The sequence below is a fragment of the Gymnodraco acuticeps genome, unplaced genomic scaffold (assembly GCF_902827175.1).
Source record: "Gymnodraco acuticeps unplaced genomic scaffold, fGymAcu1.1, whole genome shotgun sequence".
NCBI lineage: Eukaryota > Metazoa > Chordata > Actinopteri > Perciformes > Bathydraconidae > Gymnodraco > Gymnodraco acuticeps.
Genome location: NW_022990701.1, coordinates 3,285,071 through 3,310,238, shown reverse-complemented (window position 1 = coordinate 3,310,238; position 25,168 = coordinate 3,285,071). Strand labels below are relative to the sequence as shown.

The window sequence follows — 25,168 nt, the reverse complement described above, 5'->3', positions numbered from 1 at the left end:
TGTGCAGAATATGACAGTTTAATGGTGGAGGTTAGGGATGTCCCGATCACATTTTTTTGCTCCCGATCCGATTCCGATCATTTGATTTTGACAATCTGCCGATACAGATTTTTCCCGATGCGATCTTTATGGAATGTGAAAAAAAAGGTAACAGATAACGGCTGGTCATCCAACGCGATGAATTCAGCTATATTGGCTGTTGTTTTTTTGGCCTTTTCACTGTTCTGGGGCAGTTTCTCTTTCCTTCTTAAAAGTCTCTGAAAGTGTCGGTTGTTTCAATGCCGTTACCTGAGTGGCCGCTGTGTACTCGTCGTGTTGTTGTTGGTGTTTGTTTCTCAGGCGGCGTGTTAGATTGGTCGTGTTGAACGTAGCTCTGTTCTTTCCACCACGCGGAACCTCCACCTTGCAAACATTGCATCTGGCTGTTACACTGCCTTCGCTTTCAATTTTATAATACTTCCAAACTCCTGACATTTTCTCTGTCCCGACTCCCGAGTCACCAGCTGAACGTAGCCTCTCGTTAGCTTGCTGCTACTATTAGACACTGCGCCCACTCTGTTGCCAGATTTGAGAGAAATAAGCAACCAGGTCTGAAAACAAGCCCAAAAGAAGCAACACATACATGGTGTTGTGTAATTTTAAACCAAAACTAAGGCCTCAGGATGACTTTAAGACGTGAACAAGGTCATTTTAGTTTTGTAACATTAAATTAAAAAAAAAAAAATTATAAAAAAAGAAAAAAAAGAATCCCCGATTTTTATCTCCCGATTCCGATCTTTTGAAAATCACGTGATCGGCTCCGATCCCCGATCACGTGATCGGATCATCTCTAGTGGAGGTACACACATACTGATAGATGTCTTGTCATGCACTGTTGAGGAACCTGTGATATATATATATATTAGGGCTGTCAGTCGATTAAAATAGTTAATCGCGATTAATCGCAAATTAATCGCACATTTTTTATCTGTTCTAAATGTACCTTAGAGGAATATTTTTCAAGTTTTTAATACTCTTATCAACATATGAGTGGACAAATATGCTTTATGCTAATGTTTATTATCATTTGAACAATGACAAATATTCTCATGAATATTAAACACAACAACCTCTGAACATTACAAATATTCGCCTCAATTCAATCTGGAACCTCTCTCATACAATAATACAATACAAATGGTGTGTGTGTGTGTGTGTGTGTGTGTGTGTGTGTGTGTGTGTGTGTGTGTGTGTGTGTGTGTGTGTGTGTGTGTGTGTGTGTGTGTGTGTGTGTGTGTGTGTGTGTGTGTGTGTGTGTGTGTGCACGCGCTGGAGCTATGTGCAACTCAAGGCATATGCTCGAACGGGAGCTGCCTGGACGCTGCAATCATGTTGCGCACTATCCGTGCTGAGTGTGCTGACTTTTCGTACAATGTCCCACTGTCTTGCTTCCTGCATAAAGTCAAGTGCTCGGCGCAGTTGTGGCAAAATGTCGCTCCTCTGTTTTCATTTGAACAGCTCCTTATAGCCGTTAGCGCAGCTAGCTAGCACCAGATGCTAATAACAACAATGCACGTAAGGTCTCTCTCTCGCTCGCTCGGGCCACACATACACACACCCTCCCGGTCCTCCCAACAGCCAGTCGGTGCCTGCCGGTGAGCGTGGAAGTGTGGTCTGCCACAAGCGGGCGGCAGGAGCGGGGCTGTCAGCATCAGCTTGTAGATGGTATTTTAAACTCGATGCGCTCTGAAACTACGGGGCGGCCGAGGAAAAAAAAGTACACATGCGTTAATCGCGTTAAAATAATTAGTGGCGTTAATTTTTTTGTCAATAAACCTTTGAAAATCTTGAAATCTTGAAAGGGATGTGCAAAATAGCCATAATATACAGTCTTTAATTAACTATTAGTAGAGAATAACGAGTAATGAAAAACTTTATTACTCGTTTCCATTCATGTCAATTGCAGATAAATGTTTAGTCTTCTCAAGCACCAACTATCAAATATCTCTCCTGATTGTTGGCACTTGACAATCACCTTACCTGGATTTTACTCAGGTGTAACTAAAGTCTGATTTAAGGGTTGTTTATATTTCACATCATTAATCAGAATCTGCACTAAAATAAGTGCAGTGGAGTAAAAATACCAGGTTAACCTCTGAATTGTAGTGGAGTAGAATTACAAAGTAACAATGAGCTGTCATGTGGGTATTAATGCTGCGCATTATGGACACAAGCGATTTTCACCCATTTATTAATTATATGTTTTACATTTGATAACACCAATGTGTTTAATACTGGCAACTTCTAATTGTGGGAAAAACGAAAACGTTCAGTAGAGACGTCCCATAGAACATTTTGCGAAACACAATAGCCAGCATGTGTAGTTCTGGGGGGGCGTTCGATTCCAGTTTTGGCAAAGTCTGGCGTGGTTTCGTTCCATTTCAAACAGCTGTTTGACGCTCGGCGTAACCTTGGCGCACTGCCAGTCCAACATCCAATCCCAGAGCTTGAAGATTAATCATGGGGACTGTAGTGCTAAACGATAGCTGGGGATTATGGGTAGTGTAGTGTCTTCGGCCATCCTAAACTCAGAAATGTTGACAATCGCAATGATGCTCGAAATGTCCCTACGTCTGTTTCCGGTTATTTTTATTTTGAAATTCAGTTCCTGACGGACGCCAAAAAAGCCAGAGATTATGGAATTAAACCAATAAATAAAAGCAAGGATAATTGTGTGTTATTGGTGAGTAAATAACAGTGTGTTATTTTGAAAAGAATAACAAATTAGAAGGAAAAAAAGATTTAAAATACAGATTTCAGTATCCTGAGGCTCTGAGCCCCATTTATTTTCCTCACAGACGGCAACAAAAGTCCGAAATTATACGATTTAAAATAAAAGCAATAATTGTTTTATTTCAACCAGCCAAGATTAAGTCATGTAGCTTAGCGCAAGTTCAACCAGGAAGACCAATATCCTCTGGTGTTACACGTCACTTCAATACTCTCTCCTCTCTCATTAAGTGATCAGGGGCGTTACTCCCCGGCTAGCCAATCATCGCACCCGCTAACCCCTTTAAATCTGCTCTTCCCTCTCCGTCAGTTGTCATTTCAGGTGTAAATGCGCAACCCTCCTCCACCCCTTGGCCTCCTGTCTCCTAATACAGGGCCAAGTTAAAACCTTCTCCCTTCAGACCGGACCGAACTACTTATCACCACCACCAGTGTCTAGACCCCGGGGGGTTCATCGGAGCGGTTTTTCCCTCCTGAATGATCATCCTGCTAACCGGGGCCTAATCGCCAAACATCATTTCATTTACTTGTTGTAAACTGTCAATCATTATTCCTTCATATTATGTGTCCGGTAATAAACATGTATTTCATACATCACGTCTCTCCTGATTGAAATAAAGTAGGACAGTGCCGACAGAAACTTTAATTTCAAGCAAAGTATAAAGTTATTTCTGCCGAGTCATTAATGTAGCAGGTAACCTTCAGACCGCAAAAGTGAATGACATGAAGTATTTTCTTCATCTGCTTCTGAACATCTGTTTGAAGTTGTACTCCAAACTTAACAAATAAAAGGCATTTTGTTCCTCAACGGTCACTGAGGTTTCATTTACATGATCCTAATGGACATCCACACAGGAAATACAGTTTCAAATTTAAAAACAGACTCTTACTAAAGAGAGACTTTAGATGTTCGAGGCCTCCTGTGTAAGGTAATTAGTTTCTGATGTTGGTGTGCAGTGCGACTTTAGGGCCCTTGAATCATTTGGTAGCACATTGAGTAGGTTTGGGTACTCTTTACAGTTTGTTGATTCTGCCTCTTATTCAGAGGTATCTTTTCGCTCACTTTTATTATTTTGGCTGAAACGACAATAACGATTGCATACAGTACTATGCAACGATAGTTCATCAGTGATTTGTGGAATTCTTGAAAAAGATAAGCAAAGTCTTGAAGCTTGGATTCGCTTTAAAACTGCTTTTTTGTCCCGAATCTTAAAATAATATAATTTCTTTGAATCTCTCAACAAAAAAACATCCACAAATTGTAAAGGCATCATTGTTGCAAAGCAGACAAACACACAAACATGTGCAACATGTTACATACACCAAAAATAATGGCTGGAAGTGTTTTGGTTTTCTTTGTGAAAAACGAAAGAGGGGGCAGAGCGCTTTTGAATTGAAAAGTCACATTTTCTGCTGAAAACAGGTTAAAATCCCACCTATCCAACTTAAATGAAAGATAATTCCCCCCTACCTCCACCCTCTCCCTGTATTCCACAGGTGAGTCCAGCCTGAAGTCGCCGTCTGAAAGGCAGACCGGAGCTGAGCGTGGCAGGGGGCCGATGGGCTGACCCAGATAGGGCCATCAACTCTATGGCAAGAAACCACACATTTGCCGCATTGATTTATTTATTTTTTGCTTGCCACAGCATTTGCTTTGACTCAAAGGCAAGAGAAGAAACATGATAATCTTGTTTGTGTCTTTCTATCCAGATAAAGCTTCAATTCAAAAGACAAAGTGGAAATCGGTGGGATAGATAACAAACCTCATGTCAGTTATGCAAGAGGAAACATATCCAGCTCTGAAGACAGAGGGTTACTGTAAGCACGAGCAGAGGTTCAGTCTGCAGATGGAGAGTTTTGAAACACCCATAATGCTCAGAGTTGTTTAGAAACTTCAGGAGTTTAGTGAATGAAAACAGTGAGCTTCAAGGCTTTAGAATATTACACAAAGCCATGTTTGATGGCCGATATGATAAGCGGAAGCCTGACTCTACAGCATTGGTTCCCAACCTATTTTCATTTAAGCCTTCCCTACTTGTGTTTATGAAAAGAGACACACTTCACATTGGCACACAGGCTCCTTTGACTACTCCTATTTCACAAACACACACAGATATACATACAGCGACTAATTACCGGCTGGCTTGAATTTCCATTTGCAGTTACCAAGCAGCTTGATCCTTTCATAAGGTCGGATTGACCGATGTATGTCATTCAGGTCCCTGGAAGAAAATTATTCAATGAGGAGTTTCCTTAGTCAAATTAGGCCCTCTAGAAATGATAAAACTTGAAACACCAAAGCTGTGAAATGTTTTTGTGCTTTTCTCAAAAGCAAACTTCTGCAAAGCATGATTAGGTTTGACAAAAACTAATTTTTTGTCAGTCTTCACAATAACACATTTTACGTTTAAAAAGCACAGAAAACGTATTGAAAGGAACATTTCTTTATAATGTGAATGAATGACTATTGAGATCAGGGAATCTATTTGAATTGCGGAGAAAACAGGTCATGATTAAATGTAACTAGTACTACTATCGATAAGAGATGGGAAGGGAACCTGCAATGATATCAAGACCAAATGTCTGTAGAGCTTCTGAACTCCCATCTACCTCCCTGACCTCTCCGCCATTAATGTTCACTCTGCTGGCCTGACCTCACATTTCTTCCTGAACTGACAAGGAACTTCAACCTCATAAAAAACACTATTCAAAGGTAGAACCAATGATTCATCTCAATGATTCATCTCTTTACTGTTGTGCTGGTTGTCTGAATATTGTGTGATAAGAAAATGTTTGATAATTTACAGTGGAAAATATGTAATTTAAGGAGTTAAGCAGCTGACCTAAAGCCAATAATCCTTTATATTTTTTAATGATATATTGTTGCTGTTCCCATGGAAAATGTAGGTCATACCAGAGCTTTAGCATCTGTTGAGCGTTATCATATCTGACTGGTTTGTGCAGCAGTTATGTCCACTATTCTATCTGACCCCAATTGACCTGAGGGAGCTTAATATAATCTTCTTATACCATAGTTGGAATTCTGTCTGCGTTTTTTGAATATCATACTTTACTGAGTTTTTCTACATACTTAACTTAAATGTGTCTGCTTTGAACAGATTAACCATATTTTGTTGCAACCTATTTACTGTTTTTTGACAGTGACACTTTGAGTGTTAGACACAGTCTCTAATACCTTATTTACTGCATGTGACAGCTCTGCCTCAAAGTCACATAGATAGCAGCCAGAATGTAATATTATCACTAATCCGCATATTAGAAACCCCGCCATCCTTTTTTCACTATTTTCCATTCATATGCCTCGCATCACATTCCCGTCATTATTATGAGGACAAGATCAAAAGTTCACAAAAATCATGTAAACATCACACATATGCCTACAAAAACGGTATTTATGTGGTAAAATAAGCTAGAAAGGCTCACAGTATATCATGTGTAAACACACAGAGCAGCTTGAGGACAGACATCAATCCCCCTCCCACGCATGTCATATAAACCCTCCGTTTTCTAGTCTTTGCCCACTCACAAATATACATAATATTCTATAACGATGAGACATCTTTCCTCATGCAATATAATATGTTTCTCAGAGTGCTTCAGACAGAGAACAGAAAGCCCCTTGACGTCTCTGTATTTCCTCTGTTTGTTGTTAGGGAACTAAAGTTAAAAGAGTTAGAGAATAAAGATGCAAACCACAGTCAGCAACACGCATACATAATGAGGGCTTATTTATATGTTTTCATGATGAAATAATTGCTCAATATTGTGTTCAAAAAAGCAAGTGAACATTAGGAAATAGAGAAAATACTCCTTAGAAGTTTTGAGAGCAAACAAGCACGTCTTTAAATAACTTTGTTTTAGACCATCAGTCAAAAGCTTTGAAATTAGTTATATTGTTAAAAATAGAGTTAAAAATCCTTAATTTTGACAGGCTGAAATCACTAAATGTTCTTATTTTAGCTTGATAAACAACTTTAAAACTGCACTAATCAATATTCAGAATTAAAATTGGATCTACTGACTATATGTAATGTGAAGGGGTCGCTCACAGGGCATGTGAACGGAGCTGCTCACTCCTCTTCCCCGCTCAATGCAGCTATTTTTTACATTTAAAGCTTCTATTGAGGTTTTTGAATGAAGCTTCAAATATCGAAAAATCACCAAAATCCTTAATCGTTATAACGTTTATTTATTACATCAATAATTGATCTTTTATCTAGAAATCAAATGTACTTTGGAAATGAGGATGATTCCTTTTTTGTACGGCTAGCAGCAGAGCAAACCCTTTTTGACTGCAGAGAAAAAGTAGTTTTTGAAAGTCTGAATGCAAATAAAACAGCGTTATGTAATGTTCCTGTCAGCTCATCAATGATTCAGCATCTTTTAGCTTGTTGTTTTAGTTTGATGAACTGCAACTTTAGCGTTTTGGTTTAATGTAATTCGTCTCATCAACCTCATTTCAAGCCACAGCTTAAAAATCTGGAAATCCTTCCTGCCTAGTGCCAAACAAAAACAAAGTCAGTGACTAATTGATGAACATAGTTGTGCATTAAGCAGAGATATATTTTCCTCAGGAGTGGGTGAAGTCCGATACAGACCTCTGATCACCGTGACTATTGAACCTACTTTGCCAGATGACTGGAAACATGACTCCAAATAAATGGTGCTGTTGCTCTCTGTCTGTTGGAGGTGTCAAAATGAAAGCTGTTTGTCACCTCGACTCAATAAGTTGTTCCCCAAGTGGCCATACAAAAAAAATGAATTTTCTAGTAATTAACTAATTATTGTATTACTACTACACAATCTAATTCACTTATTCAGCGCCACAGATATAAACACACACACAGGTCCCTGACAGCATTCAGCAGGTAATCTTACCCGTAACCCTGAGCCCCTCAAGGTGTAACATCCACCCTTCACCCAAAGTTACCCTGATCCCTTTCAAATTGGCTGTGTGTGTGTGTTTGTGTGTGTGTGTGTGTGTGTGTGTGTGTGTGTGTGTGTGTGTGTGTACACCTGGCCCACAGTTACAGCGCAAGGCAGCAATTTGGAATTTTGACAGGATGATTTAGCTGAAATGAGTGATCAATTACTCATTTTGGACATGGCGCTGTATTTAATCCTCTGCTCAGAGTAATTGACAGCATCTGCTGCAGCCCGTTCGGAAATCTAATTTAATTACCAAACAAGATGAGGACAGATTGTCATACTCTCATTTCACCACAATCTGACACACAGCTCTCTACAAACATTTGTCACCCTCAGCTGGAAAGAATGTGCATGATCTGGCATCATCATCACTATCTCCCTGAGGCACACCACACCAGTTCATGTTACTTTTCCATCCTACTGTGGGCCAAAATATATTCTGATGTAACCTTTTGATGTACCCATAAGTGTTGTCATCAAGTCTAGTCCAGGGGATTGTAAAAATACCAGCCTTGTCCCCAACGCTGGAGATCCTGAAAACAACAACACTGCAGCTTGCCACATACTTATTTTATAGTTGCCGGATCAGACTTTCTTCATGAAGCTGTTAAACAGGTTAAAAGGTTTGTATGGGGCTGCTGGATAGCTCAGTGGTTAGAGCTGGCGATATATGTCCAGTATCTGCCGCCTGGCACAAAAATATCATAAATAAATCAATAAAAGGTATTCACTGGTTCACATTTACACATTTTGAAATGTTCTCAAAGTTTTTCGGTTGATCAGATAATTATTCAAGTCATTTTCCAAGCAAAATGCCAGACATTCACTTGTTAAACCATTTCGAATAAGGATTTGGTAGTGTGGTATCGTTGTAATTTGAATATCTTTGTTTTTGGGACCAAACTAAACATTTGAATATGTGAAGTTGCACTCTGACCCATAATAGCATTAAAAAGATTCATCGATTCAGGCGTAATCAAAGGTTGAAGCCCTACATCTGAGTAGGAAGAGAATAAGAATAAGAAAGAGCTGTAACATAATAACATTGTGATAAATGTAAGGGAAACTTCTGTAGCAATGGAGAGTCAGGACTCAGAGAGACACGAGGAGAGTTGGAGCTTTGATGTCAAACACTGGTGTTTTATTACAAGTATCGGCGGGATAAATTCACATCACAAGTCACAGCAGCCAGAGGTTCTGACTGCACGGAGAGTTGCCACATCAATTCTGCCCAGTCTCTCTCTCGATAGACCTTTTAACTAGTTACAGAGAGTTAATCAACAGCTGGGCACACTGGAGATATCCCCAACATCTGGAGACACTGAATCACTTGCCTGACTCTTAGGCTCTGTGACCGGTCATAGACTGAGAAATATCAACATATGACTGCATTAGCACATTCCTTATGGGAGATAACAGAGTCAGGGTTGGTCGTAAACGTCAACACACAGAAAGGTTAAATATCTTAGGAGTAAGGAAGAATTATTCTTTGACAATAAATACTGCTATTCCAACTACAGGTACTGTATGGATATTAAACTAACTTCATCAATTCAGCCGCCTACCTTTATTTCTTTCAAACTATATCAAATTCAAGTCTAATGGTAATTTGTAAATGCTAATATTATATCATATTTTTCTTGCAATATGGAAAAATCTGCTCCGTCTCCCTGTGGTCCTTCTCACGGCACTTTGCAATATTACCATTATGTATTGCAATTGCATTTCTTTGGGATTACTACACATGTATCTTATGTTATGACTCCTTTGAATCCTGTGAATCAATTTACTAAAAAAATGCATAACCACCAAATGTCAAGGCATAACCGGATCTTCAGGGAACAAGGCATTTTTAAGTTAAAGTTTAAGTGTACCCATAGGCTTGAATATTTGTTTTTCTGCCATGGCTTAAGTCTGAACAAATTACAACGCTGTAATGTGAAATGATTACTAAAACTGCCCAACAGACTGTAAAACAACACAGTTCAGAACGTTTAGCCAAAGCAAAGTTATCGACTGCCTGGTGAATAATGTCAGAAATCTAGCAAGATACAGACAGGCCAAGTTGGTGGGCTAAACAGAAGAACAAATTTAGGTTTGATCCACCAGAGGGCAAAAAACATGTCTCCAAAGAGATCAAATGATTAGGCTGAATGTTGAGTTAGCAGTTACATATGATTATCTCAGATGCTGTGTTCTGTTACTGTATAGCTATTTTTAGATAAAAAGTCCCTTAATAATATTTGGCCATACCCAGGTTTTGATAGAGGCGCTGATAGTGTCTGTGATAATAAATCTCAGGAACTAAACTATTTGGGACCAGCTCAGATGGACATCGTTTCTGTGTTCCCATCCTAAATGACCTGATTCTTATCATGCTCTTGTTGCGCTCCACGATTAACAAATCCTCTCATTAGAGCTTGGAGCAGATACAGAACAGAGGACAACTGTGTTTCATCTCTATAAATACAAATAAAACATTCAGTCCACTAAATATCATCCCTTATTCTGACGTACGTACAAGCAGATACAAGAACATGGTGGTTTCATCTGATTTGCTGTCACTGATTATTTTTGATGTGACCAATTCATGTCCCTTTCTATAGAGGCTTCTCAATTCTTACATTTCCCCTCCTCGACTCCCCTCCTCGACTCCCCTCCTCGACTCCCCTCCTCGACTCCCCTCCTCGAGACTTAGTCCCGCCCACAGGAGATGCGAGCGGAGGACCGAGGAGGGGAACCGAGGAGAGAGGAGGGGAAGCAGCAGACGTTTAAAGAAATGAGAACTCCTCTCCTCTGAGCGGTCATATTAATAAAGAGACGTCCGTTCATTATTACATGGCAACAGCTGCATCAGCTGTTGAGTGTTTTGTCATAGCACTGTATTTTATAATCTCTGTTAGATCAGCTGAACATCGTTCCCCCACATATTTACTTTGAATTCTTTGAGAGTGCGGTATACCGTATAATGAGACAATAACAGGCTACAGATGCGGACACACACACACAAATATATTTATATAAATATATACAATTTAAAGTATGAGAGCACTCTCATAATAACGTAACACAATCGGAGACTGGATATATCCCCCCCCCCCTCTCTCTCTCTGGTCGCTGAAATGGGGAATTGAAATTACGGGGGACCAAAAGTTGTATTTACAAGTATTAAAAGTAAGCAGAGGACACCAAACCAACTGAGACCCGTCTGTCCGCCGCATCTACCCACCGTACAACACACACCTACACACTACCACACACAGGGGCCCCTTAAGGGGGTGAAAAGTTAGGACGATTCTAAGGGCCCGTGACTGACAGGGGCCCCAAAATGTTTAGAACATTAAGAAAAAAGATGTAAGTAACCTTTCATCAATCCTCAATAATTAATATTAATAGAACGTTATATTGATAAATTACTCACTAAACTTACGATTAATTTAACTTATTTTCTTCCAAAAGTTAATTACCCAAAGCCTCTGTACACCCCCTTCTATTTACATGTAATGGTTTGGTCCTGCCTCCGGCACTTGCAGAGAGTGAAAGCATGTGAGGAGTGATGCTAGTACTTAGCCTACATACGTGTGTTGTACCATGTTTCAACGACCAACAAAGTCAGGCTGTAAGAAAAGAAGAGAAAGGAGATAAAGAAAAGAGAGAGGGACTAAAGGGCGACAGTATGTCACCCAGTTTTTCACAAGAAAAGGTGGGTGTGGTCCATGAGTGGTGGAAATTAGTCTGTTAGCTAATGTTTTTTTGTTTACTAAGCTGACATTAAGTACTGTTAATATCTTTACAGAAAATTCAGAGGTCTTTCATTTCACTGCTCTTTTAGCTGACATTTAAAGATATGTTAGGTATTTCACATCAGAAACACTTTTTGTTATATTCTATACATCCTCTTAACTCTTAACATCCCGATAGCAATGAATATATGAAATGCTTTGACAATAAATACATACAAAAATCTGTGGAAGCCGTAGCGCTGTAAAAAGCACGACCAATCATCTGAGCCGGCCCGGCTAAAATAACTGGATGGCCTACCTGCCTGTCAGCCTTCCATCTGTGCACAAACTTATCTCGTGCCCTCATTGGTCATGTGCGCGTTCGTGTGTGTTGGAGGAGGGGCTCTGTGAGGAAGTCTGAAGGAAGGGACAGATTTGTTTCGGTTGTGTACTTTCAAATTCTAGTACTCAAGCTGGTTTCTCCATTCTTATTCTTACCTACCTACCTTTAATAAATGCAGGCACATTTTTAGCGCCTATTCATACTAAATCAGTTGTCCCTCCCCCTGGTGCCAGGTCCAACAGATCCATCTTTAGGCTCAGCAGCCCTGTCCCCCCATAAGGCTGAACCTAGGGCTGTGCAATTAATCGTATTTTAATCGCGATTACGATTATGGCTTGCGACGATTATGAAAACAGCATAATTGACAAAATACGATTATTTTGCTGGGTGCGCTTTCGCCCCTCCCTAAAGGCCCACTCGGCCACGTGGGAGTGACATGTGTTGTGAGTGTTCAGCGCGAGCGAAGATGTCAGAACAAGAGCAGCAACTCGTTAAAAAGAAGGGTAAAACTATTTCCACTATTTGCAAGTACTTTGCCATTACATTTCACATAGCTAAAGATATGTGCCCAGTTAGCACTGTTAGCAACCAGGGCTTTAAGCAACTTGTCACCGTCTCGGTATTATTTCAGCAGGTCTGCGCTGCCTGCACTATATGACAAATGCCGTGGGGAAGTTGAGAGAGATGTGGCTTCAGCTGACTACTTTGCTACCACAACAGACCTATGGTCTAGCCCAGGGGTGCCCAACCAGTCGATCGCGAGATGTGTCTAAAAATAGAACAACAATATTCTGTTTGATCGTTAATGTCCTGTAACATAATCTTCCTGTGCCAGAATAATGCACTGGAACGCCTCAAAGCTTTGTGATTGGCCGGCGTCACCCCTGTGTCGGGGCGTGGCTGAGGGTCTTCAGTACAGGTGGCAATATCGTCACCTGCCTGCGCTCATCTCTGAAACTAGACCATGTAAACAGGCTGGTGTTTCTTGCAAAAAATCTTTAAGAGATGACATGAGCAGTCCTACCAGCATTTGCCATGGTGGCCTAGACATTTTTATTTGGTCTTAAATTGTAGTTCAACATTTATTTCCTGTTACTTCTGGACAATGACGGTTGGCCAGCCTTCAACGTTTAACTGAGTGGAATATGTTGAATATGTTTTACCAAAATGTTGGCTATATGTTAAGGAGTTTTCAGTAGGTTGTGACAGTGCACTGCAACATATTTGATTTCATTTATTTTGGTCTAATTTATTTTTATTTATCATATTAATAATATATGTTTAGTATGGTTTTGGAAGTGCGCTCCAACATATTTGTTGATCTTGTTTATTGGTAAAATATTATTTGTTTTAAAGTTCAATAAATGGTCAATGAATAATCGTCAAAATAATCGTGATATCAATTATTGACCCAAATAATCGTGATTATGATTTTTGCCATAATCGCACAGCCCTAGCTGAACCTGAACCAGCTTTTCTCCCAACTGAAGGAGGTGAGCAGCATTGTGTTGAATGACATGCCACGTAACATATCTGAAGGGAGACTGGAATACAAAATATATATATAATATGTAACAAAAAGCTAACATCTAATTTAAATTATACATTTCAAACACAGTATTTTCCCACATAGCCAATGATCTATATAAAACAAAAAACTGCTTTTAGTCTATTTAAGATGATGGACAGTTTGAAGCATTGAGTGATCAGTCTGTATTAGGTAAACAAAATGTTAATCACCGACATTTTGGTTATGATATTAATACTAGGGCTGTCAAGTTAACGCGTAATAATGCGTTAACGCAAAAAAAAATTAACGCCACTAATTATTTTAATGCGATTAACGCATGTGTATTTTTTTCCTCGGCCGCCCCGTAGTTTCAGAGCGCATCGAGTTTAAAATACCATCTACAAGCTGATGCTGACAGCCCCGCTCCTGCCGCCCGCTTGCTGCAGACCACACTTCCACGCTCACCGGCAGGCCCTGACTGGCCATCGGGAGGACCGGGAGAGACCTTACGTGTATTGTTGTTGTTAGCATCTGGTGCTAGCTAGCTGGGCTAACGGATATAAGGAGCTGTTTCAATGAAAACAGAGGAGCGACATTTCGCCGACAACTGCGCCGAGCACTTGACTTTATGCAGGAAGACAGACAGTGGGACATTGTACGACAAGTCAGCACACTCAGCACGGACAGTGCGCGTAACATGATTGCAGCGTCCAGGCAGCTCCCGTTCGAGCATATGCCTTGAGTTGCACATAGCTCCAACGAACACACACACACACACACACATTGTATTATTGTATGAGAGAGGTTCCAGGTTGAATTGAGGCGAATATTTGTAATGTTCAGAGGTTGTTGTGTTTAATATTCATGAGAATATTTGTCATTGTTCAAATGATAATAAACATTTCCATAAAGCATATTTGTCCACTCATATGTTTATAAGAGTATTAAATACTTGAAAAATATTCCTCTAAGGTACATTTAGAACAGATAAAAAATGTGCGATTAATTTGCGATTAAATATTTTAACCGACTGACAGCCCTAATTAATACTAATGTTATTATATTAAAGCAGGGGTGGGGAACCTCAGGCCCCCGGGCCGTATACGGACCGCTAGACCATTTGGTACGGCCCTCGAGGTAATTTATAAACAAAGTGGCCTGTGCCTGGTGGTGGGGACCAATGTGATATATTTTCATGGGGCCCAAAATCCCTGGCGGTGCCCCTGACCACACACACACACACCTACACACTGTACCACACACACACACACACACACCTACACACTGTACCACACACACCTACAGCTCCTAAAGCATAATCAGGCTACAGCCATTGTGTATTTTATTATGTGAAGCACTGAGAAAAATATCGACTCTTTGTTTGTAGTTATCAACTAAAGCAAATAAAGAGAGTAGGCCTGTTATACTGAGTGATATATATTTTACACACTGCTCTGCTTTCTGCACGGACCTCACAGCTGTTCTCTCTGGAAACATTGCGATGCGATGAAAGCAGTTTCTAAAATAATATCCAGGGGATGCATGCAGAGCTGTCATTGGCTGAGATAAGTCCGGCCGTGCGTCACGCCTCCACCGTTCCCGGAAAGGCATCCGCGGAGGAGCCGTGGAGGAACCATCAGTGTATGCTCGGTTAGAGCTCCTCCAGGGAGCCTCCTCGATGCTCGGTCCTCGGTGTGCATTTAGAGAAAGGAGATGTCCTTCAAAATGGCGCGCTGAAATTCATTTCCGGGTCACTACCGGAGGACCGAGGAGTCGAGGAGTCGAGGAGGGGAAATTTGAGTATTGAGAAGCCTCTTATGTCTACTACTATGTGAGTCAGCGCACAGCAACAACAACAAACCAAAAGGTCTACTCTGGCGTTGAATCACACAAAAAGCACTTCTTGAAGAAAATTTGATTTAATAAGATATTGGATTGACTGTGGCAGCAGAGTCTGCAAACAGCGTTTTAATAAACATCCCGAGGCAGAGAATGATACAATCTGAATCTACTCACATCTAAAGTTGTATCACTGTGCAAGATTTTTCATGAAATATATCAGATTGTTTCTTTATAATACTACATGCCACACAGGTTCATTATTGAAATGGGTCACTGACCACAGAAGACCATCTTACTGCATCATTTCATATTGCCTTTGGACGGCACCCAAGCATCGCTGGAATGAACCCAAGCAATGCGTGAGCTTGTTTAAAAATGTGCAAAAAAAGACACTAATGTAGTCTATAATCAGAGAGCATTTTATGGGTCAGTAAAGGAAAGCATACTGTGATTAAAATATCTCACACAGGAAAAACTTGCTCATTAGGGAGAGGCGTGCGACTAACCTAATTAATTACAAAAAAATGTGACAGGCCACAAAATGTCTCATAATCCTAGAGAATTGGTGTACACCCCTGCACTCAAGTGAAAAAGCTGTTGAAAATCTATTTAAGAATCCCTGTTTTGGGTCAGCACAGTAAAGCAAACTGTGATAAGGAATCTCACACACTAAACACTTGCTCATTAGAAGGACTAATTATGATAATCATAATCTGCGTGTTAAGAATGATTGTACAGGAGTCACTGAATCTCATGTAAGCATAATTAGAGCCCTTAACAGCACAAGTCTTTACAATGGAGCACGTAACGTAAAATAAATATGTGATCGTAAATTATGCAAAACAAAGACTCAACTCTAGTTGCCTAGATCTGATCATGGAAATATTAATTGGTGATACGATTGAATTACATGGATGAATGGCTGTCTTTTCACACCAGCAGTTAATGAAAGGATTTACAGTTAGCTAAGCAAATTGCCTACATACACATCCAGATAATACAGAGTCACATAAGCTTCCATCCTTTCCTTTCATTGTCTATGTACGCCGCGATCCGGAGTCATGGATGATCCTGCGCTCCTGTGTCCTGCATCGCGAGCCCTGGATCTTGAGTCCTGGCTGTGGTCCTGGATCATAGGTCCTGGATGGATATCCTCGTGGATTCATCTTCCTATTATACACACATGCATTTCCAAACATTTGGACTACCTATGTTGCAAATGTATTATCTTTTCAATTTACACACGGCATCTATTGCACGTCTGTCCGTCCTGGGAGAGGGATCCCTCCTCTGTTGCTCTCCCTGAGGTTTCTCCCATTTTTCCCTTTAAACTGGGTTTTCTCCGGAAGTTTTTCCTTGTACGATGTGAGGGTCTAAGGACAGAGGGTGTCGTATTGTCATACTGATATTCTGTACACACTGTGAAGACCACTGAGACAAATGTAACATTTGTGATATTGGGCTATATAAATAAACATTGATTGATCATCCACCGAACACATTTTATCCAATATTTGCTTTTTGTTGCTAAATGCTCCATTGTGTTCACCAGGTAGCTGCTATCTTTGTCCGTCTGCTGTTTGGTGATCAGGTACAGTGGATTTATCAGAGCCTTTTCAGTGGAACAGCTGCATGTTGCTGCAAGCATGTTGAAATCAATGAGAGGAAATCACCAGAATTAAAGTTGCAGGACACTAAACCGCTTGTAAGGTTAAAGGACACTGTAAAGTTAAAAGTCGCCGATAAGGCACGTTCATAGCTATATAAAGGATATTCCGGGCGACACGTTTTACATTGCGGACAATCATTTGATCCATTTGTGGAATGAAAATATTCACAAAGAAATTGAATTTGATAAAAAAGAATGACTAAAATATCTAGAAACGGTCTCTTTTTATGACAGTGCTTGAATACCAATTCTGATGCCTGCACTCCAAATTTAGTAAATATATTAAACAAAGTACTTTTCATTTTCCTTTTTGGGACTGGCTTTGTTGGAACTATAAATGTTAAATGATGCCCTTACTTCTTTGCTTTGAAGTCACTCAAAGGGTCTGGTGCAGTCTGGAGTGTATGCAGAGCATTGCTGTGTGAGTGATAAACCACGTTGCTAGACCCATACACACAGGACTCATAAGGCTGAATGGAACAGTGTTTACAGGGATTTATCAAATGGCATTCATGTGTCTGGCTAATATTCATCAATGCGTGCCGTTTAACTGAATCAGACTGTTGCCAGTTAGGAGGCTTTACTGATTGAGCTTTTTTCTTGCTTTCTTTTTTTCACTGGGTGAATCATGTTCTGTTTTAGACACTTTCACTCAAATGATGAACTCAGAAAAATTATTATGGTAGTGAGTGTTTAAATAAAGGAGGTCAGTTTCTCTGTCTTTCTCGCAATTCTATCAAAGGAGGAATGACTGGCCCTGCATATTTTTCCTTTTTTCCGTTTGTGTCATCATTGCCTTGTTTTAACAGGCATGCAATCTGACGCATTCACAGCTGGAAGCTGCTGAATACAACAACATTCTTCCACTTTGGACCACTGAGTAGCAATGGTGGGCTAAGTGCTTTATTCAAGGGCACCTTGGGCACAGAGGAAAGCTTTTCTGTTTCCTGTTTGGATTCTCACTGGGATTCAATCTGGCACCCTTTGTCACCAGCCCGCCTCTCTAACCTCTAAGCTCTCGCCTCACATTTATGTGTGTAATCAAACGGCACCCGCTCTACAGTATGCATGTGTTGTGCACAGTTCCCCTTGGATGAGCATTAGGTTTGACTTGGTCTCACAGCTCTAAGCTTCCTATGTGCGTCATTCTAAGTTTATTTCAAGCAGAAGAGTTTTCACTCCAACATAATAAGTGATTAAGAATAGCACAGGGACGCATGGAAAAAAGGATGGGGGTTAGCAGGAATGGATGCAACAATATGGAGTCTTGAATGTATAAGTATTTATAGACTCGTTATGTCTTCCCTTTGAACTGATAACAGGCTCTCTGTGCAAGACAGAGAGAGGGCAAGAACAAGGAAACATCAACAACAACGAGGGAGGAGAGCAGATGCCAGACGACTGCTCTTGTTAAATTGGACCATGTCAGGCAGGTAGGTGTTAGACACTTATGATAACAAGCTTAATTGATTTTGTACACCTGATCATTATATAATCTGCAATCCACAGGGTCTGTGTGATAACCTTCTTGTTGCCTGACTGGATTGATGCAAAGCCCTATTGGCAGAATTCCTCTGCAGGTATGTGTTCTGACAACACAACATCCTAAGAGAACAGTGGGGGTGTTGGATCACAATGATGCAAACAGACAGGGTGTCATGGAACATGAAGCCTGGGAGGTCAACTTTAAGTGAGAAGAAAGAAAAATGTTGTGTGCGTGTTAGGGTGAGTAAGCTTGGGGGGAGGAGGAGGAGTACAAAGAGGGTGAAGACTGGGACCAGGCGTAAAACTCAAGAGAGGCTAAAAAAGGAAAAGACTGGAACAGAAAGTTGTTTTTTCCCAGAAGAGAAAAATACAGCATTTATTTGTATCATCGGGTATGCACAAATCATAAAACAGAATAGATAACTGCCGACGGGCTTCATGTGTAAAGATAATCATGCAAATTGTATACAATTGGAAATTCATAGAAGCTGAGGAAACTTGAGCACTTGCTGGGTCAGTTTTTCTTTGTCAGGACAAGGTGGCACTTGTTAAGACTGAAATAGTGGCGTCAGAGTTTAGCAGAGCAATTTTCCCATGATTGTTGTTATGAAAGATACAAGAAAAACAGAAGCCCAGTCGCCCATGGCAGAAAAAACAAACCAACATGATTGAAATGCTGATTCTGTTTCTTTATCGGAATACAAATACAAGCCTCCGTCTCATTCACTGTTCATCTGCGGAGTATGACAGGCTTGCACCAATCTGCTGTCTTTATCTCCACTAGTCAAACTGGATACAATCATTCACTCAATCCCAGAAGCCCTACATATCATATCTGCTGCGTAATTAGGTCTGTTTGCGATCAAATGCTTAAATTGTAATCCTTGATGCTGGCCAAAAGCCCTCTGCAGGTCATCTGTACAAAGTAGATTTTCAAAACAGGCCTAATGAAATTGTATTAAGTATTTTACATGCTTTAAGACACATGGGAGCTCCAAAATAAACAGATAAAGCTGACTGTGTGATATCAAATGCGGAGCAGCCTCAAGGTAAACCATGCATTTGTTGTCTGAAGTGTCTCATGGGTGAAGAAAGGAGATCTTTATCGGCTTCCTCTCCATGTTCATTCGTTCAGCTTGGGCATACTATTAATTAATGGGAAAGTCATGACCTGCTGGCTGTTTTTGCCCCCAATTAGATGTTGTTTTTTCCCCCACTGAGCCCTTTTCTTTCAGTTCTGACAGCGTTAAGCTGCTCCGCCATACTGTGCTGCTCTCAGGCTATTCACAGCCATCGCCACAGAAACTGACAAACCCAGGGAGAAGCTAGGACTCCCACTCCTTCCTCATATCTGTTAGAAAACAGTGGAGATGATAGAAGACCTCAGCCACAAACAGGCTTTAATAAGATGAAAGTTGTGTAAAAAAAAACACAATTTTATGATGGTATGAAATTGAATCCAAAATCCTAACATCGTTTGAGACCGCTCAGAGATTCTGTTTATTTTATAAGGAGAATAATCTGATAATGTCTTATACATTCACAGTAGATACTAGAGTAAAGTACCTTTTTATGTCAGTATCCATGTGTCCCTATTTAACCAATGGCCTTTTCTGTTATTGAGGGCTCTAGTTATTATCTTGAGCTTTGGGTGTATTTGAACTCCTGCAACATAATGTTATACTTAAAAAAACAACACCTTTATAAAATCCAGATTGAATTTATGAGCATGCCAATACAATTTATGTAAAGGTTTAACTGCTGCCTGATATGAATCCTACTACACCTCACAAAACTGAGAAATAAAGTAATAATTGCCTTTTTCATAAAATCTAGTTTTTGATTCGAGGGAGGCGTGTGGCGCAGTGGACTGGTGTGTTGGTGTTCGGATCAGGGGAGCACAGGTTCAAACCCCACTACAGTCAGCATGTCGTTGTGTCCCTGGGCAAGACACTTCACCCCAAATTGCTCCTGTGGGGACTGTCCACAGTATTGAGTATGTAAGTCGCTTTGGATAAAAGCGTCTAACAAGTAACATGTAATGTAATGATTCCATGTATGGTTGGTAATTGTTATCCAAGGTTCACACTGTGTCTGAGCTGTTTTAAGTTACTACAAATACAAAAAGAACATCCTGCTGCAGCTGCTTCATAGAAAAGCTCTCAACCAGAACTGAAATCTCTATGATCAAAACTTGGACAACAATTTCTCTGAAGATGAAGGAAAACAAACGTCAAGCCCTGCACATATTTCTCTTTAACACTAAACACATTAATCTTAGTGAAAGCTACGAGGGCTTTGATCATGATGTGGCAAACAAAGTGAACGTCACAACTAATTGAGCTCTTAAAATAAGAGCAGTCAAACTTCCTCGCCACACTGCAGGGTAACTGGAGATGTGAGCCAGTGGGGGGGTACAGCAGGGATCACAACGAGGCATCCCTGTCATCAGAGGTGAGATACAGCCACATGGGACTGATGTTGCTGGCAGATGGTACGTTACGCTGTGAAGCTCCACAAAGCCTGCAACCTTTTTCATTTAAATATGAGTTTTCTTAGTGTTCCTAAATTGTTATTTTGGAAAAGATTATGAACTTTTTTTAAATAGTGTTTACCCTACAGGGAACACACCATTTCAGAAAGAATAACAAAGACATGGCCATATATTTCAGATCTGAGTCATGTCAGTAGAGCAAAACAAAAAAAATGTCCACCAACCTGACAAAGTTACCTTAAATCAACTTTTTTTATTAAATACAAAAATATGTATCCAAAAGGGAAATGAGTCTTTCCTGGCAGGAAAACGAGTCTTTCCTGGCAGGAAAACAGGATGTTGAGGAATCTACATCCTCTACGTGTGACGAAGGGATTTTCATTATTAGACAATTCCCTTTTGGAATCTACCGACAAAGCAAATGGATATGTTTAAAATCCTAATTTAAAAATAGGACACACATGCAAAATAACACTTAATCTTTCATAAGTACCTCCAAATATAATAATAACATTGAGAGCATCAATACCGTAACTAATAACAGAGCTGAAATGAGAAATACCACTGTGTCAGCCAAGTCAAAAGAGGCTTAATAAACCCAACACTTAAAAACAGACGGAGCTCTACCTGAATACAAGGTATCAGCACACTGAGGCATGTCTTTGTCTGGCAGAAGGTCTCTTTAAACCTCCTGCTGTTTACATGGGAGATTTTCTACCTTGAGAACAATTAGTAAAAAGGAAAACGATGATGTGATGCACACAAAATGTTTTTTCTCATCTCGTACGTCTCTTTTGTTCTCATTCATAAACCCTGTGGATTGAAACGAGCCTGTTGCCATAGCACTGTCAAGACTGCTGACCTCCAACCTTTAAAAGGGATGCTATATTGGCCATGAGGGACTGCTCAGATTTTTCACTTTGCCACTCTGCTTAAAAATGCATATATTTACCCCTTTTCTTAGTGTGCCGAATCAGCACATTGTCTTCTTTAGCATATATAATAATATAGCTACAGTGGTACCAACAAAAAAAATAAAACGACACAATCTAAAGGATGAAAAAAACATGCAATGCATTATGTTGGGATGCACAGAAGGCTACCAGACCACCTTCTGTCAGGAGGTTTTTCCTTACCACTTTCATGGTGGGAATTGTTTCTCTATAAATAGTATGGAGTACAGTCTAAACCTGCTGTAATGTAAACATGCCCTGGGATAACTTTTGAGTTTTAAATAAGATTGAATTGAATCATTCAATGAGCTCTTGTTATGTCTCACTTTTGACAAACAGCCAACCAAATCAGTCAGCGAGTCCACTCCTTGTTGGAATCTTTCATTTTTCCTTGGCATGAATTAAAAAGAAATGCTTTATCTACAACAAAACAGCTACATTTAATTAGTTTCTTTTGGCATTGAGTTGAGCTACAGTGCTGATTTGTGTAACCAGCCATGCAGCACAAACACCTCACCATGTGTTGTTGGCTTCATGCTCACTTGCTGGCCATTTTTTTTACACATTTTTGAAAGCTTTGGCCATGCATAGAAAGCGGCACTGCTGCCGTCGGCAATATGTCATCACAACGTTTGCCAGGTTCTCCACTGAGTTTATTTCCTTACTCACTTTTTTTAATTATCCCCTTGTTGTTTGACTGCTGTGCAATTTCTAAAACGTTTAGTTCATGCCAAGAACATATCTGCCCACTAGTATTTTCATGGAGGAGATTATTCAAATATGGGTAATTGAATCCATTGTGGACAGAAAATATTGCAATAAAATGGCTACTGAAAGTAAATATTGGTGATCAGTCCAATGTATGGCTGTGTGTCAAACAATCAGGTGTGGCATCAAATTCCAACATACAAGGGCAACTAAAGCAAACAGTGTCTGCCCGATCACCATCAAAACATTCCAACAGTGATGAACGGAAAGTTTTGATATCAAACAATATGTCTGCCAACTTGCATACAATTTGCCAATGTCTTGTTGAACAGAAAATTCGAAGAGCCTTAAGTTAGGCATGACTTCAGAAACAGAAAGGAGTTCAAAGGCATGAACTTGAGGCACGACGTCATCAGGCTGCATAGCATTTGTTAGAATTCTAGGATAGTTTTTGGAAATACGATTAAAATGAGTAAAGTATTTTCATCACCTCCTTTTGATCCTCAAATGTGGTACTTTTCCGAATCCGCCATGGAAAAAAATACATTTAATAGGCTTATTAAATAAATAGTGAGTTGGTAGGTAGTAAAACTTTACAAGATTCATTAAACACCTGCTTCTGCTGTGTTATAACTTCCTTACGTCTAAGATGTAGATTCCGTTTTCTATATCTCTCCTTGTGTCCCATATGTTGTTTAATTTGTTTTATTTATCATGCATTACCATGTCTTAAACAATCACACAGGCATGTTTAGTTCCAGAGACTCACTATTTAAACATGCTTGGCTATAGTATTTTGTGAGCAGCTCCATTAAAAATACCTACATCCAGGGCGACTATTGCAGAGTTGCATGTGTGTTTTATCAATAATGAAAATTGTAAAGCAATGGGAGCTTTTTTAAATATCAGAAGGGGGCAATCATATGCTTTTAATATTCCCCACTGACTCCGCATGATGGAAATCTCATCTGACCCTACAATGCAGAGCCAAATGTTAATGTCAGGAGTGTATTTAGCAAATCACCCTACTACAGCCTCCAAATGATGACAGACATGATATGTGAATCAGTCAGTCAGGCAGCTGTACATACCTGACCATGACAGGAGCCTCTTAGGTTTTCCCAGCAGCTCACTGCCCTCTGACTGTTTCATTATGAGCGTGTTACTTTCACTGATCGAACTGGGGGGCATACAATTTAATCCAAAAACCATATCTTAATTAAATCCACAGTGAAGTGTTGTGCATTAACACACACACAAGGCACTCGTTTAATCATTGACCTAGTAATACATTGAAAAATTCCGTTTCATTATCGTTATTAAATTAAATCTCCTGGCTGGCTGGAGTAACATCGATAGTATAAGCCCCGGGAAGTATTAGTAGAAGCAGAGCAGGGATGAGCGTGGGGCTTTCCCCGTGGTTCCAGATTGTGTCAATAATCGCTATAATTTTTCTCTTCGCTTCCCCCTATGAGCCTGCTTAGCTTCCCGCAAACTGGGTGTAGGTCAGTGACATTATGTCTGCCTCAAATGTAGGCTAAAACTAGGACAAGGTCACTTGTAACTGTCCATAACAATCAGTCATACTGCACCGTGATATAGTATATTTCAGAGCACAATAATAAATATATGTAGGCTAGTATCATACTATTACAGTGATAGAACAGATGGGGAAAAAAACAAAAACACAATACAACTCACTGTGAGTGATGTTGTTGACAAGGTTGCATTATATCGCTAGCACACAAGCATCTTCACGGTGGCTCGGATTTGTGATGAATGAAAACAAAAATGGACATCCGTTTACAATTCCTCCTCTCCAATTCACAGCGCCTAACAAACAACTTGTCTGAAACGCTTTTTGGTTATTAAAACTATAAAGTTTAGCATATTTCTCCACCTAAATGGGACTCTCGTCACTTCACAAATTGTGACAGACTTTTTGTTTTGTTTTTTAACGCAGCTCAGTGTACTCACGCATGGCCACTCCGTATCCGCACGCGCACACTTCCCCCCTGACCTTGACTCACCTGCGTTCCTCAGCTTCTTGTTGCGATACACGGAGAAGATGACCAAGAGGTTGCCCAGGATGTCAACAACGATGGTGAAGATGAGAAAGCACCCCAAAGTCGTTGTAACCCACGGTGGCCGGTCCAGGACGGAGTCAGTGGGGTCTCGCGAGGAGCTGTTCAGTTGAGACTCATTCATAAACATTGTACACCGTGGCAGAAGTTTCTCAACCTGTCCAAATTCAACTCTCCTAAAGATTGGATATCGGAGACGCCAGTGTTGGGAGACTTTTGCCTCCCGTGGTTTTCATCTTCATCCTCACGCGCGCTTCTCCTCCTCTTTCTCCCCCTGTGTGGACTTCTCCCAGCCGCCGTGGATCAGCTCCGGTCGTCTCCCCTTCACTCTGCTCGCCTCGGTGTCACTTCTGTGCCCTTGTGCCATCAACCCTGTTGGTCTGCATGTGTGACAAGAAGCAGCAACTTGAAACCTTCCCAGCATGTGATCGAACAGACCGGAGAGCAGCGGTTTTCCGTAGAGGGAGAAATACTGACGCCTGGTGGAACACAAGTTGAATTGCCCGGGAAGCGTCCGATTCAATTGATTCATCTCAGCAGACCTTTGTTATCATTTGGAAGATCATGTTGAAATAATAATAAAGTAATTTATATGTAAAGAAATAAATGACTTTAAAACGTCTGCATCCTATTCATAAT

General features: G+C 40.3%; 1 protein-coding gene across 1 annotated transcript in view; it reads right to left on the bottom strand.

Moving 5' to 3' along the window:
* Positions 1 to 24,934, bottom strand: part of mtnr1aa (melatonin receptor 1A a) — a 44,438-nt gene extending 19,504 nt beyond the window's left edge. The window contains exon 1 of the mRNA XM_034231423.1: positions 24,476 to 24,934. Within this exon, the coding sequence (XP_034087314.1) occupies positions 24,476 to 24,659 (184 nt within the window). The 5' untranslated portion in view covers positions 24,660 to 24,934. The remainder of the gene's footprint in view (positions 1 to 24,475) is intronic.
* Positions 24,935 to 25,168: the final 234 nt, after the last annotated feature.